Source organism: Nicotiana attenuata, chromosome 6 (assembly GCF_001879085.1).
Source record: "Nicotiana attenuata strain UT chromosome 6, NIATTr2, whole genome shotgun sequence".
NCBI lineage: Eukaryota > Viridiplantae > Streptophyta > Magnoliopsida > Solanales > Solanaceae > Nicotiana > Nicotiana attenuata.
The window spans coordinates 36977998-36991831 of record NC_031994.1 but is presented as its reverse complement, the minus strand read 5'-3'; the positions used below and the strand labels follow the sequence as shown (position 1 = coordinate 36991831).

At 37.2% G+C, this 13834-nt stretch overlaps 1 protein-coding gene across 1 annotated transcript; it reads left to right on the top strand.

The window, feature by feature from the left end:
* LOC109226832 (peroxidase 5-like) lies at window positions 4908–6496 on the top strand. The gene is made up of 2 exons (XM_019391710.1): window positions 4908–5207; window positions 5554–6496. The coding sequence occupies exons 1-2, from the start codon at window positions 4944–4946 to the stop codon at window positions 6328–6330; spliced, it is 1041 nt and encodes a 346-aa protein (XP_019247255.1). The 5' UTR covers window positions 4908–4943; the 3' UTR covers window positions 6331–6496.

The following is a 13834-nucleotide window of genomic DNA, read 5'->3' as shown; positions in this document are numbered from 1 at the left end:
TGTGTGTGTGTGTGTATATATATATATATATATATATATATATATATATATATATATATATATATATATATATATATAAAAAGAGAAGTAAATAATTATATGATACCAAGTGGTATAACCATAAGACAACAAGTAATAATGTTCCAACAAAGTTGTAACTTTAAAATTATTTTATAATAAAAATCGAAATAAAAAATAAAAATTGCTAATTCAATCTATATCTACATCTATGTATTATTAAAAGACAAAGAAAAAGGCACCACATTAATCCAAGTGGTAGACTAGAAAAAGCCACATGGCATAATTAATTAATAACAAAGAAATTATCTATTGAGAATTAAGAAAGAAATTAACTACCTAAATTAACTACTCAAACATTGGTGAGAGTTGGTGTAGGTTAGTTAATTTCTTCATTTTATTTTTTAAAATTATTTTCGTTTTTCTTTTTTGAAATAAAAAGTGTATTTATTCATTAGAATTCAAATAATATTATTGAGAAAACTACAATAGAATTTAAAATAAAAAATATATATTTTCAAGAGTAATAAAATATATATCTTCTATTATATTATAAAAAAAATTAGCAGAAAAAATATTAAACAAGTACTATGCTAATAATATATCTATATATTATTAAAAGCCAAAGAAAAAGTCACCACATTAATCCAAGTGGTAGCCTAGAAAAAAGCCACATGGCATAATTAGTTAATAACAAAAAAAATTATTTATTGAAAATTAACAAAGAGATTAACTACCTAAATTAACTACTCAAACATGTGTGAGGGTTTGTTTAGGTTAGTTAATTTCGTTATTTCATTTTTTAAAATCATTTTCGTTTTTTTGTTTTTTTTTTTTGAAATAGAAAGTGTATTTATTCATTAAAATTCAAACACTATTATCGAGAAAAATAATAAAATTTAAAAAAATATATCTTTTCAAGAGTAATAAAATATATATCTTCTGTTATATTACAAAAAAATAGCAGACAAAAATATTAAACAAGTAACATGCTAATAATTTCTATTAACAAAATAATTATACTAAACACTGGAAAATATAATAAACAAAAATGCATAACAAAAAGGTTATTTTATGACTATATAAGTCCCTTTAAATGAATAGAGATTTTATTTATTAAAATTCAGACAATATATATGTATCTATATAGAATAGGAGAAGCAAATCATTGTGATAATTCCAAATGTAATATCAAAAAATTGACAAAATGACAGATTTTAGGACAAAGCTCCAACAAATTTGGAGATTCTAAAATTATTTACAAAAATAAAATGATAAAAAGGATGCAACAAAATTAACTACCTAAAATTAACTACTCAAGCATGGGTGATATAATAAAGATAAATACAAAATTAACTACCTAAAAGTTATTCGATGACTACATAAGTCCCTTTAATTTAATCGAGAATTTGTTCATTAAAATTCAGACAATATTATTGAGAACAATAGAATAAAATTTAAAATAAAAATTATTTCAAGAGTAATAAAAATATATATCTTTTATTATATTATAATAATAAAGTAGCAGAGAAAAATATTAAATAAAGTAATATGCTAATAAAAATTTCTATTAACAATGTAATAATACTAAATATTGGATGATATAATAAAGAAAAATACAAAACAAAAAAGTTATTCGCTGCCTGTATAAGTCCATTTAGTTTAATAGGAATTTTATTCATTAAAGTTTAGGTAATAATATTAAGAACAACGAAATAAAATTCAAAATAAAAAAAATATTTCAACAATAATAAATTATATATGTTCTCTTATATTACAAAAAGAAAGCGAGCAGGCAAAAATAGTAAACAAAGCAATATACTAATTAAAATTTCTATTAACAATGTAATAATACGAAACAATGGATAATGTAATAAAGAAAAATATAGAACAAAAAGGATATTCACTGACTGTATAAGTACCTTTAATTTAATAGAGATTTTATTATTGGCTATATCGTATTGACAAATAAGATGACAATTGAAATTTATTAAAGCAATACGGTCTAATAGGATCAAACTAGCCCGATCATAACTTAATTTAATTAATATTTTCTTAATATTAACCGCGCATCGCACGGGCACGACTACTAGTTATTTAATAAAAAATTCAAGCATTTAGATATTGATAGTAGTTATGGCAGTTAAAACTGCCGTATTAAACAACAAAAAATGTCATCTTTGACAACGCAATTTGCTAGGTTTTTATTTATATATTGCGACGGTTATTCTGAAACCGCCGTAATATATTTGTGGCGTAAGGGATTATGGTGTTTTTGAAAAACGTCGTTAAAGCACATAATGGCGGTTCAAAACCGCCGCAATACGCAAATTGAGCCACCGCAATGTTATAGTTTTTTTTTGTAGTGCTCAATATAATGGAATAGTTAAAAAAAAAAAAAAGTCTTATATACACCAAACAGTCTACTGATTTTTTTTTTTTTTTTGAAATTAAGGGAAGCTACTAGCTATACAGGTGAATTTCACCTAATAGTATATACATTCTTTACACTATCGATATATAAAGAAAAATATAAGCATATTTTAGAAACTACTAAGGTATTAGTGTTTACTTCTAATAGTCCTTAGGTATATCCGGGGGAGGCTCGTTCGAATGCAACCTACCTTAGTCACATGCCTAATAACTTTAAATTTTAAAGAGAATATTTTTCATTCATATTCAGCTGTTTACAATATTCTTTTTGAAACGATAACGACGGATATATTAATACTAGTTAATAAGAGAGTTCTTACACGAAATTACGTAGTTCCTAAGGACATTCCTATTGTTTTTGGCTATTAGGCTATTACAGACCAAGGAACTTAGTAGTTTAGTTCCAAAACACACATCAGACTTATCCCTCTCCAAAACAGTTTTGACAAAAAAGGGGTGAATTGCATGGTAGATACTTATTCCTGGCTTGAACTGGTTGATGCCTTCTTTAGCTAGACTATGAGCTACTTGCATTGCCATCTCTGAAATTATGGTTGATTGTTGGCATCTTCAATTGGCGCATTAACAACATGCAATTGAATAGTGTATTAATTGTTAGGGCATTGTCCTCATTGAACATTTTAATTACTTCAGTTGAGTCTGTTTCAATCTCAATCGTTGTAAAGGACATCTCCAATGCAGTTTTTAAGCCTTGTTCCAGGGCTAATAACCCTGCATGCAATGGGGATGTTGCTTAACATGATTTATGGAATCCCAATATCCAATCACCTTTGCAATTACGAAAAACACCTCCTAAACCTGCATGCAAGTTAGTCTTCGAAAAAGCTCCATCGATATTCAGCTTGATAGAGTTCTGGGGAGGTTTTATCCACCTAGGTTGTTGGGGAGAGGTTCATTCAGTTAAAAAATTATATTCCCATGTTTGCCTAAGGACTAGGTTGACATTAACAGAGTGATTGAGATTATTAATGCTGATATTATTTCTATTTTCCAAAGGTTCCAGATGGCAAAGGAAAAAATATTGATCCATTGATGGATGTTACCATTGAGTAATTGACCATTTTTCAGGCATATTAACCAGTGACGGGTGTTACTATCATTTTGGAAGTGTAAACCAATATCTTTCCAAAAGCGAGAAGCTATGGGACAATTTAAAAAAATGTGCATGGCATCTTCTATCCCCAGCCGACAAATTAGGCAAAGAGCATCAATATTAATTCCTATATGAAGAAGGAAAGACCTACAAGGAGTTTTGTTATGCAAACATTGCCAAAGGAAGAATTTAATTTTATCTGGACAATGGAGATTTCATATCCAATTAAAATCATGCTTGTTAGGGAGATTGGTCATGTGCTTCTCTTGTAGTAGCTTATAACAAGATTTAGTAGTGAATGAACCATTGGTGGACATATCCCAAGTAATATGATCTTTACCAGTGTGGTGACTAGGAGTAGGTGTTGCCTTAATTTTTATAGTTAGGTCGTTTGGTAGGTCAAAAGAGATTTTTGACATGTCTCATGAACCTCTTGTTATTAGGTCTTGTATAGAGAGCTTATAGTCTAGTTTATGTAGGGGTCCTCAATACAATTCCTAAGGCAAGGTGAGTTGTGAATCCATCTCGATGTCCAAATGTTTAGTTTAGAGCAATTATTAGGGTGCCACAGGGTACCCTTCATATAGATTTTCCAACCTTTTGGGTATATATATATACTTTTCCCCGTGAATATTGTAAATAGAAAATTATTAATGCTATTTACAATATTCACGGGGAAAAAGTATATATATACCCAAAACAGAAATTAGTTCCTAAACTTCACAGGTTATAGTTTCCTAATTTAGCTGCATCCTAATATCAAGGGATTTGATAAATAAGAAGAATATCTTTTTCTAATTAAATATCTCAACTACGTGAGGTCAATGATTACAAAAGATTTTATAAATCTGGACAAAAACTTTAATTAACTGTTTTAAGTACCATCATTCTTGATCAATTCATCCAGGAGTTGGCTTGACTACGACATTTTATTTTTTGAAGAGTAAGTATAGAGAACCAGAAAAAGATAAAGTTTCTTGATTAAAAAAAAAATATTTTGATCAGGGAGCTGACATTTGGAGATTCAAATAAAACTAAGACACCGTGAGGCGCATTAAAAATGTTATCATCCAAAGGTTGAACCAGTTAGTGGGGATCATGTAACCTTGATACATAAGGCAAAGCTGGAAACAGTTAGTGGAGAGAGATCATGTAATCTTGATATATAAATGAAATTAAAGAAGTGAAAACAATAATTCAAAGTCAGAAGATGAAAATATTATATTTAAATGGCTTTGAACTTGTATAACTAAACTACGCGGATTCATTTTCTAAAGATTTAACTTCATCTTGTTAATTATGTAATCTTCCACGTCATACCTCAGTTGCCTATAAAAACCCTTAGATATGCAGTCACATTGTGCAAGAAAAGGAAACAATGAATTCTTTCAAGGGTTCTAATTATCTAATATTAGCGCTGCTCTTTTGTTTGATTCTTTCTCTTTCTGTATTCGCTGAGGCTTCGTCGAGGAACAAACATAAGCCCAAACCAAAAAAATCAACATTTGGTGTTGGATTCTATAAAAGATCATGTCCAGCTGCTGAGGCCATTATAAGAAAAGCTGTATTCAAAGCGGTTCTGATGAATCCTGGCACTGCTGCTGGCATTATTCGCATGCATTTCCATGACTGCTTTATCAGGGTACTCCTTTATTTTCACCTCTCTTTTTTGTTAATACATGCACAGTGGCAGTATGAAATGCTTTTAAACTGAATCGAGTATTTTTATACTATTAGGTTACCTTTCCTCGTTGTAGCAATTGCCTTATTTCCAAGATTACAAATTGCATTTTTATGGAAGGTTACCTATAGATATCGACCTGATAGTGTAAATATTTATTTACATCGTCGGTGTATATTAGTTAAATTGAATTATATTTTAGATGGCTTGACCGGGTAAAATTTCTTTTGTACCATTAGTCTGTTTAAGTTGAACGTTTTTTGGAATGCTAACATGCTGTTTTCCGTTGTTAATTTTATCTTTGAAGGGTTGTGATGGTTCAGTGTTGCTGGATTCGGTAAGAGGAAAGGAAACGGCTGAGAAAGATAGTCCCATTAACAACCCAAGCCTTCGAGGGTTTGAGGTTATTGATGAAGCAAAAGCACGGCTGGAAAAACTATGTCCGCGCACAGTTTCATGCGCGGACATACTCGCCTTTGCTGCAAGAGATAGCGCCTTGTTGGCGGGAGGCATAAGCTATTCTCTTCCAGGAGGACGTCGCGATGGCCGCGTTTCGTTGAGCTCCGAAGTCATTCAAAACCTCCCTCCACCTTTCTTCAATGCCCAACAACTTCAAGACAACTTCAAAAGAAAAGGTTTGTCACTTGATGAAATGGTGACATTGTCAGGGGCTCATTCTATTGGTCGAACTCACTGCTCTTCCTTCTCTAATAGACTTTACGGTTTCAATGCTACACATCCTCAAGATCCTTCCCTTGATCATAGATATGCTTCATTCTTGAAAAATAAGTGCCCTCGACCTATTAGTGACACCCAAGTTGATCCAATTGTTAATCTTGATATTTCAACTCCTAATCGTCTAGACAACAAGTATTATCTCAATTTGAAGAACCATAAGGGACTGTTAACTTCTGATCAAACATTATTTGAGAGTCCTTTAACATCTAAGCTGGTTTTTAATAACGTTAAGTATGGCTCGACATGGGCACGTAAGTTTGCTGCTGCAATGGTTCATATGGGCTCCATTGAAGTTCTAACTGGCAACAAGGGAGAGATCAGAAAGAATTGCCATTTCGTCAACTGACTTTGGCTTGGTTTTTATTAGAAATTTGTGTAAGATTTTTTGTTCTTTTCATTCTTCGTCTTATTATACAATTCTGTTGTCAAATGTAATGTAAGAATACGAATTGCAACATCGAATATGTTAAATATACTTACAGAAGAGAATAATTTAAATCTGTTTACCCCTATATTTGTTCCATCCTAATTTATAGGATATATATATTTTTTCTTTTACTTTGCAAAATTTTAGAATGTTTAGCACTTTTGTACAATAATTATAACTTCCAAAATTTCAAAATAGTGAAATACATACTATTTATGAGACCGACTAGAGTCTCAAAATTTGTGCCCCGTTCAAATTAAATGAGAAGAATAATAACTTGCTTTTGTTGATCTGAATATCTGATATGTCATAACAACAGTTATGGTGTTACAATATGTATACGGTCAAAATCAGGTATGCCCGATTTCATAGGCTCGAAGAGTCGCTTCGAGCCTAAGTTCAAAATGGATCGGGCTCGAGCCCGATTGCGGATTACAAGACTTGAAGATCGAAGTGCTCGATGAACACCGAGGCGGATATGACCAACCTCGAGATAATACCGTTATGGTTTTATAACAGAAAGAGCGAGATTCCAGCAGCCGCCCTAAGATCACAGCGTAAATTCCGGATCGGATTTGTACTAGGCGGTTAGACTGCTGTCCAACAAGATTCCCTACTAAAAATGAAAATGTACCTTATTTAGGAATCCCCTATTATATAAAGGGGAGCCAATTCATTTGTAACAGGATCAATCATTGACAAAAGAATATACATACATCACTTTCTTGCTTACTGTTCATCTGAGTTGCTTTGTAATTTATTATTCTCGCCGACCCAACTCGAGACTGCCATAGCTCGAGGTCGAGACTTGCTTGCACACTGGTTTGACATACTTTATCCTTTAATTTATACATTTGATTCCTTGTTTATCAATTAGTATTGGACTAAATCTCATATCTTTAAAACAACAATATAAGTTTAATTGTTACTCGGATTTTAGGGTAAACAGTTTGGCGCCCACCGTGGGGCTAAGGATAATAGTGATTGTTTCAGTGCTGATTCTGATAACACACGTTATTTTCACGCTTGTTCTTGTCAAGAATTTTTGTTCTCAGGTTAAAACATGTCAAATTCACAAAACGCACCCACACATGGTGATGATGGTCTTGGATTTCATGGGGAAAACGATAACATAATTGCTCCAGGAGCCGGGGTGCCACCGGCTAATCCCGGGGGAGTGCCAGTCGATCCAGTCTATATCAGTTCGCACATTGCTTTGAATGCGGATTTAGGCGCAGATCCCGAAGGGAGAGTATGTAGGGAAGGTCGATCTGGTGGCTAAGGAACACAGGGTGTAGAAGACGGGGGAGTTAGCCTCCAGGTAATATTCGAGATGCTACATGCTCGGCAGGTTGCTATCGCTCAGCTTCAAAGTCAACATAAAACTCCGAGTGTGGTCGAACCAGAAGTCACTCGCCGTACTGAGCCGGTGCCAGAAAGGTCGAACGGTAATGGATCGGGGACTGATCCTGCAATTATGAAGATGCTCGAGGAACTCACCAAAAGAATCGAGTCGGGAGAGAAAAAAATCGAAGATAATGACAAGAAAATGGAAACATACAACTCCCGAGTTGATCAAATATCGGGGGCACCCCCGATCTTAAAAGGTTTGGATGCAAAAATTCGTGCAAAAGCCATTTCCTCAGAGTGCAGCTGTGAAGCTCATTCCTAAGAAATTCCGTATGTCAGACATACCTAAATACAATGGGACAACCGATCCTAATGAACACATCAATTCGTACACATGCAGGATTAAAGGAAATGACGTAAATGATGATGAGATTGAGTCAGTTTTGTTGAAAAAATTTGCGAAAACTTTGTCAAAGGGAGCAATGATTTGGTATCACAACCTACCACCGAGTTCCATCGACTCATTTTCCATGTTAGCAGACGCCTTTGTAATGGCGCACGCCGAGGCCATAAAGGTTGCTACGAGGAAATCAGACGTTTTAAAGATAAGACAGAGAGGTGATGAAATGCTGAGGGAGTTCGTATCCCGATTTCAAATGGAACGCATGGAGTTTCCACCGGTCATAGATGATTGGGCTGTTCAAGCTTTCACCCAAGGGTTGAACGAGCGGAGTTCGATAGCATCGCGACAGTTGAAACAAAATTTGGTCGAGTATCCAGTTGTAACCTGGGCAGATGTGCACAACCGATATCAATCAAAGATCATGGTCGAGGACGACCAATTAGGAGCCCTTTCCGGTTCAGTACATCCGGACAGGTTAACAGTTAAAACCCAGAGGGACATCGACAGGGAACCAAGGCAAATAGGGAGCGATATCAACGGTATACCGCAGATCAAAGGAACAATGTCTCAGGATGCAATCCTCCCCAGAATGATCAAAGGAACGATCGAGGACAAAATTCTAGGGGACTTACGAGTAAAATCGGTTTCGATAAGCACGTCGATCCCGTGGAGGCAGCTCTGTTGTCGGAATATAACTTCAGCGTTGATGCATCAAGCATTGTATCGGCAATTGGAATGATAAAAGATACTAGATGGCCCAGAATCATACAAACCGATCCTCCCAAAGAAACCCAAATGTCATATGCAAATACCATGGCACGCACGGTCACAAAACCGAGGATTGCAGACAATTAAGGGAGGAGGTAGCCAGTCTATTCAACGAGGGACACCTTCGAGAGTTCCTTAGCGATCGAGCCAAGAATCGTTTCAGAAATAGAGACGCCAATAGGAAAGATGAAAAGGAGGAAACGCAACATGTCATTCATATGATCGTCGGTGGGGTCGATATTCCACAAGGGCCCGTATTCAAATGCACTACGGTATCGATTACTAGGGAGAAACGGACCCGGGATTATATGCCCGATGGTTCCTTATCATTCAACGATGAGGAGGCAGAAGGCATTTCTCAACCACACAATGACGCTCTGGTAATTTCTATCTTATTAACTAAAGTTCAAGTTAAGCGTGTTTTAGTGGATCCAGGTAGTTCGGCGAATATCATCCGATCGAGGATCGTGGAGCAACTCGGCCTAGAAGATCAAATTGTGCCCGCAGCTCGGGTCTTAAACAGCTTCAACATGGCCAATACTAAGGGTGAGATTACCCTGCCAATAAACGCGTCCGGAACCATTCAAGATACCAAGTTCTACGTGATCGAAGGCGACATGAGGTACAATGCCCTACTCGGGAGGCCTTGGATCCACAACATGAGGGCAGTTCCTTCGACTCTTCACCAAATGATGAAATTCTCGACGTCGGATGGCGTGAAAACAGTATATGGGGAGCAGCATGCTGCAAAGGAAATGTTTGCAGTTGACGAGGTAATACCGGTATCAACGTTATCAACCTCGGAAAGATCGAGCATTAAAGGTAAACAGAAAACCAAATAGCAATCACAGCCACCAGCCTTGACCGAACTAGGAAAGCAGGAGATAGAAGAAGAAGAAGAGGACTTTCTGACTCCTCGAACCTTTATTGCACCCGAAGACTCCGACGCCACCAAATGAACGGTCGAGGAGCTGGAACAGGTTATATTGGTCGAGTATCTGCCCGAGCGAAAGATATACCTGGGAACGGGGTTAACCCCCGAACTCAGGAAAAAACTTATTCAATTTCTTATTGATAACATGGATTGTTTTGTTTGGTCCCATTTAGACATGACAGGTATCCCACCGGAGATAACAACACACCAGCTAAGCCTCGACCCCAGGTTCAAACCGGTGAAGCAAAAGAGAAGGCCCCAGTCCGAGGTGAAGCATGCATTCATAAAGGATGAGGTAACTAAACTTCTTAAAATAGGGTCCATTCGGGAGGTAAAATACCCCGAATGGTTAGCCAATGTAGTCGTAATGTAAGGCCACGTGAAAACTTGTGCTCAAAACTTAGAACTCGTAGTGCCAAGTTATGAATATGTGTTAGGAATGTGTAGCTCGCCGCGGTTCGGACCCTTTGTACGGATTTAGCATTTAAAAATTAAGAATCAAAGTTTTCCAGAAAAATGCTATTATGCGGTCCAGAATGCGGTTGCAAATCAAGTATGCGGACCGCATTTCTATCGCAAAGTGAGTCAGTGTGTTAGTCAAATTTGAGGTCAAAATGCGGTCCATTATGCGATCGCATAACTGATATGCAGACCGCATAGTCATTGCATAATCATCTTGGAATTTTGTAAAGGGCAGATATGCTGTGCATTATGCGACCGCAGAACGTGTTTGCGGACCGCATTTCTGCCGCAAACCCAAACAGAATGATCAGATTTTGGGAGCACTTTTGCGGTCCATTCTGCGGGCCGCATTTCCACTTTGCGACCGCATACCTGAATCGGGGCTCCTATTTTTCTAAATTTTAAACCCGACCCCTTCTTCAATAAAACACCCCAACCCCTCATTTTAACACATTTTCTGAACAAAACTAGAGAGAGGGAAGAGAGGGTTCTTGAGAGAGAAAGCTTTATCTTCATCAATTAGATTTTTCAAAGTCACCCAGGCCCGGGAAATTTCGAGTAATTATCCTCATCTTCGTTCTTGCAGGTAAAATCCCCAAACCTTTTTATTGGTTTTCAGATTTAAACAAAAAGGGGGATTCTCATGCAGTGATTCTTGAAAAATATAAAGTTGAACCATACATGCATGTCCTTTTATATTTAAAATCTAGTAAGAGGACTTGGGTAGGAGTAAAGATATGCAAAAAGGAGCGGTCGATCACCTAAATAAGTTCGGATTGTATTTGTGAACTTCAATTCTAAGATATATGTGTTAACTTGTGAACTAGATTGACGGAACTAGGCTGTTTGGTGAATTGAAAGTAGAAGTTAAAAAGGGAAATTCGACTCCAGGTATGTATGGCTAACTTTAACCTTTGTAAAGTCACCCTGTTTGGTGTACGAGTAATTGGTATGCGTTTCTTATGTGGACTATTTGTGAATTTCGTTTGCTTCACGGGTGTTAGGGCAAGATGGCCTATTTCATGAATTCTTGTGACTAAAGTGCCTTAAACATTGTTGGTTAACGTTCCGATATGACGGTGTGAATAAATGGCAACAAACCAAGTGTGTGTGTGAATGTGTTTATGTGGTAAGGGCTGTGAAATAAATGATGAAAAGAAGTTGTGATTGATGCAATTGAAACAACTGTGGTAACATCATATGTGGCTTGTCGTGTGCAATTATCTTGTGACTTAAATTGTTATTGTTGCTGTGAAATGATATCCGGGATGGCCTGAAGCCATGTGATTCAACTGTGAACTATTGTTGTTGTGTTAAATGTGAATGTCCGGTGGGATCGGGTTGCGCGCCGCAATACGAAGTTATAAGGTGTGGGTTGTGGTGATAAGGGTGGCCGAGGTAATAAGGGTGGAAAAGTGATCGAAATCACTATTGAAATGAAAATATGTGAAAGTTGTGAATTCGTTGATGTGATGAAAGAATGTGGAAAGGGGAAAAGGAGAGATTGTGAAACTTGTTTGGCTTTGTTGTTCCTTTCATGTGCATTTAATTGTTGATTCTATTACTGTTTGTTACTTGTGTATTGTTTGAGTTTACTTGGGGTAAAGTTTGTTCATACATACCAGTACAATTCAAATGTACTGACGTCCCTTTTGCCGGGGGCGCTACATTCGTGTTATGATTGTAGGTGGATCTATAGCAGGTACTCCAGTCCACCGACAGTAGCACTCCTTCACTTCCCGTCAGCTGAATTGGTGAGCCCCTTTCCTCTCGGGGCCCTGCATGGCTCATGCCGCTTTTCTTCCCGGAGTCTTATTTTGGTATTTGTGTAAGGTATAGCCGGAGCCTTGTTACCGGCAAGTATTGTAAAGCTCTTTTGTATCCCTAGAGGCTTCGTAGACAGGAAATGTGGGTTATTTACTCATGTATCTTGTATTTGGGCAGCGTAACTTGTAAACCACGCTAAGTAACCATGTATGTTATGTATGTCTCGTAAAAAGGTGTTTAAATCATAAATGGCCATTTCCTTTGATTAATGAGAAATGGAAACACGGGGTAACACGTGGGATAGGAAAGGTACCCAGGTCCGCTTGACTGGGGCTACCCGGTCGAGCGCCGGTCGCGCCCCTCGGTTTTGGGGCATGACACGTATTCCCTAAAAAAGGGAACAAACTTAGAATGTGCATAGATTACAAGGATTTAAACAAGGCATGCCTTAAAGACTCTTTTCCACCGCTACATCGATCGCATGATAGATGCCACGGCTGGCCACGAGATCCTCACCTTTCTCGACGCCTATTCCAGGTATAATAAAATTCAGATGAACCTGGAAGACTAGGAGAAGACCTCGTTTATCACCAAGTATGGAACATACTGTTACAATGTAATGCCCTTCGGGCTAAAAAATGCAGGAGCTACTTACCGATGCCTAGTAAATAAGATGTTCGAAGAAAAAATAGGTAAGTCAATGGAAGTTTATATTGATGACATGCTAGTTAAGTCCCTGCGCGCAGAGGACCATTTGGCTCATTTGCAGGAAACATTCGAGATTTTGAGGAAATATAACATGAAACTCAAACCCGAGAAATGTGCTTTCGGGGTCGGCTCGCGAAAGTTCCTAGGCTTCATGGTTTCAAATCGGGTGATCGAGATCAAACCCGATAAAATCAAGGCCATCGAAGACATCACCGTCGTGGACAGCATAAAAGCCGTGCAGAGGCTAACTAGACGGATAGCTGCTCTAGGCCGATTTATCTCGAGATCATCAGATCGAAGCCACAAATTTTTCTCTCTACTCAAGAAGAAGAATGATTTAACCTGGACCCCGGACTGTCAACAAGCATTAGAGGAATTAAAACGATACCTGTCGAGCCCGCCATCGCTTTACACCCCAATGGCCGATGAGAAACTCTACTTATATTTGGCGGTGTCGAAAATCGCGGTAAGTGGTGACCTAGTTCGAGAAGACCAAGGTACGCAATTTCCCGTTTACTATGTAAGTTGAACCTTAGGGAAGTAGAAACTAGATATCCACACTTAGAGAAATTGGCGCTTGCACTAATAAGCGCTTCTAGAAAGCTGAAACCATACTTTTAGTGTCACCTCATATGTGTGTTAACAACATACCCCCTTTGTATTATTTTGCACAATCCCAATCTTTCGAGTCGATAGGCCAAATGGGTCGTCGAACTCGGTGGGTACGATATCGAGTATCAACCCCGAACGGCCATCAAGTCTCAAATTTTAAACGGTCTTCGTGGACGATTTCACGCTAACCCTCGTGCCCGACGTTAGCTCTTGTTAAAATCGGGCACATCATCGGGGGTATGGACCCTTTTCACAGAAGGCGCTTCTAATGTGAAGGGGTCTGGGATAGGCATCGCTTTGAAGCCACTCACGGGTAACACTATTAGGCAATCTATCAAAACTTCTAGGCTGACTAACAATGAGGCTGAGTACGAGGCCATGATTGCAGGTCTCGAGCTAGCTAAAGGCTTGGGGGAAGA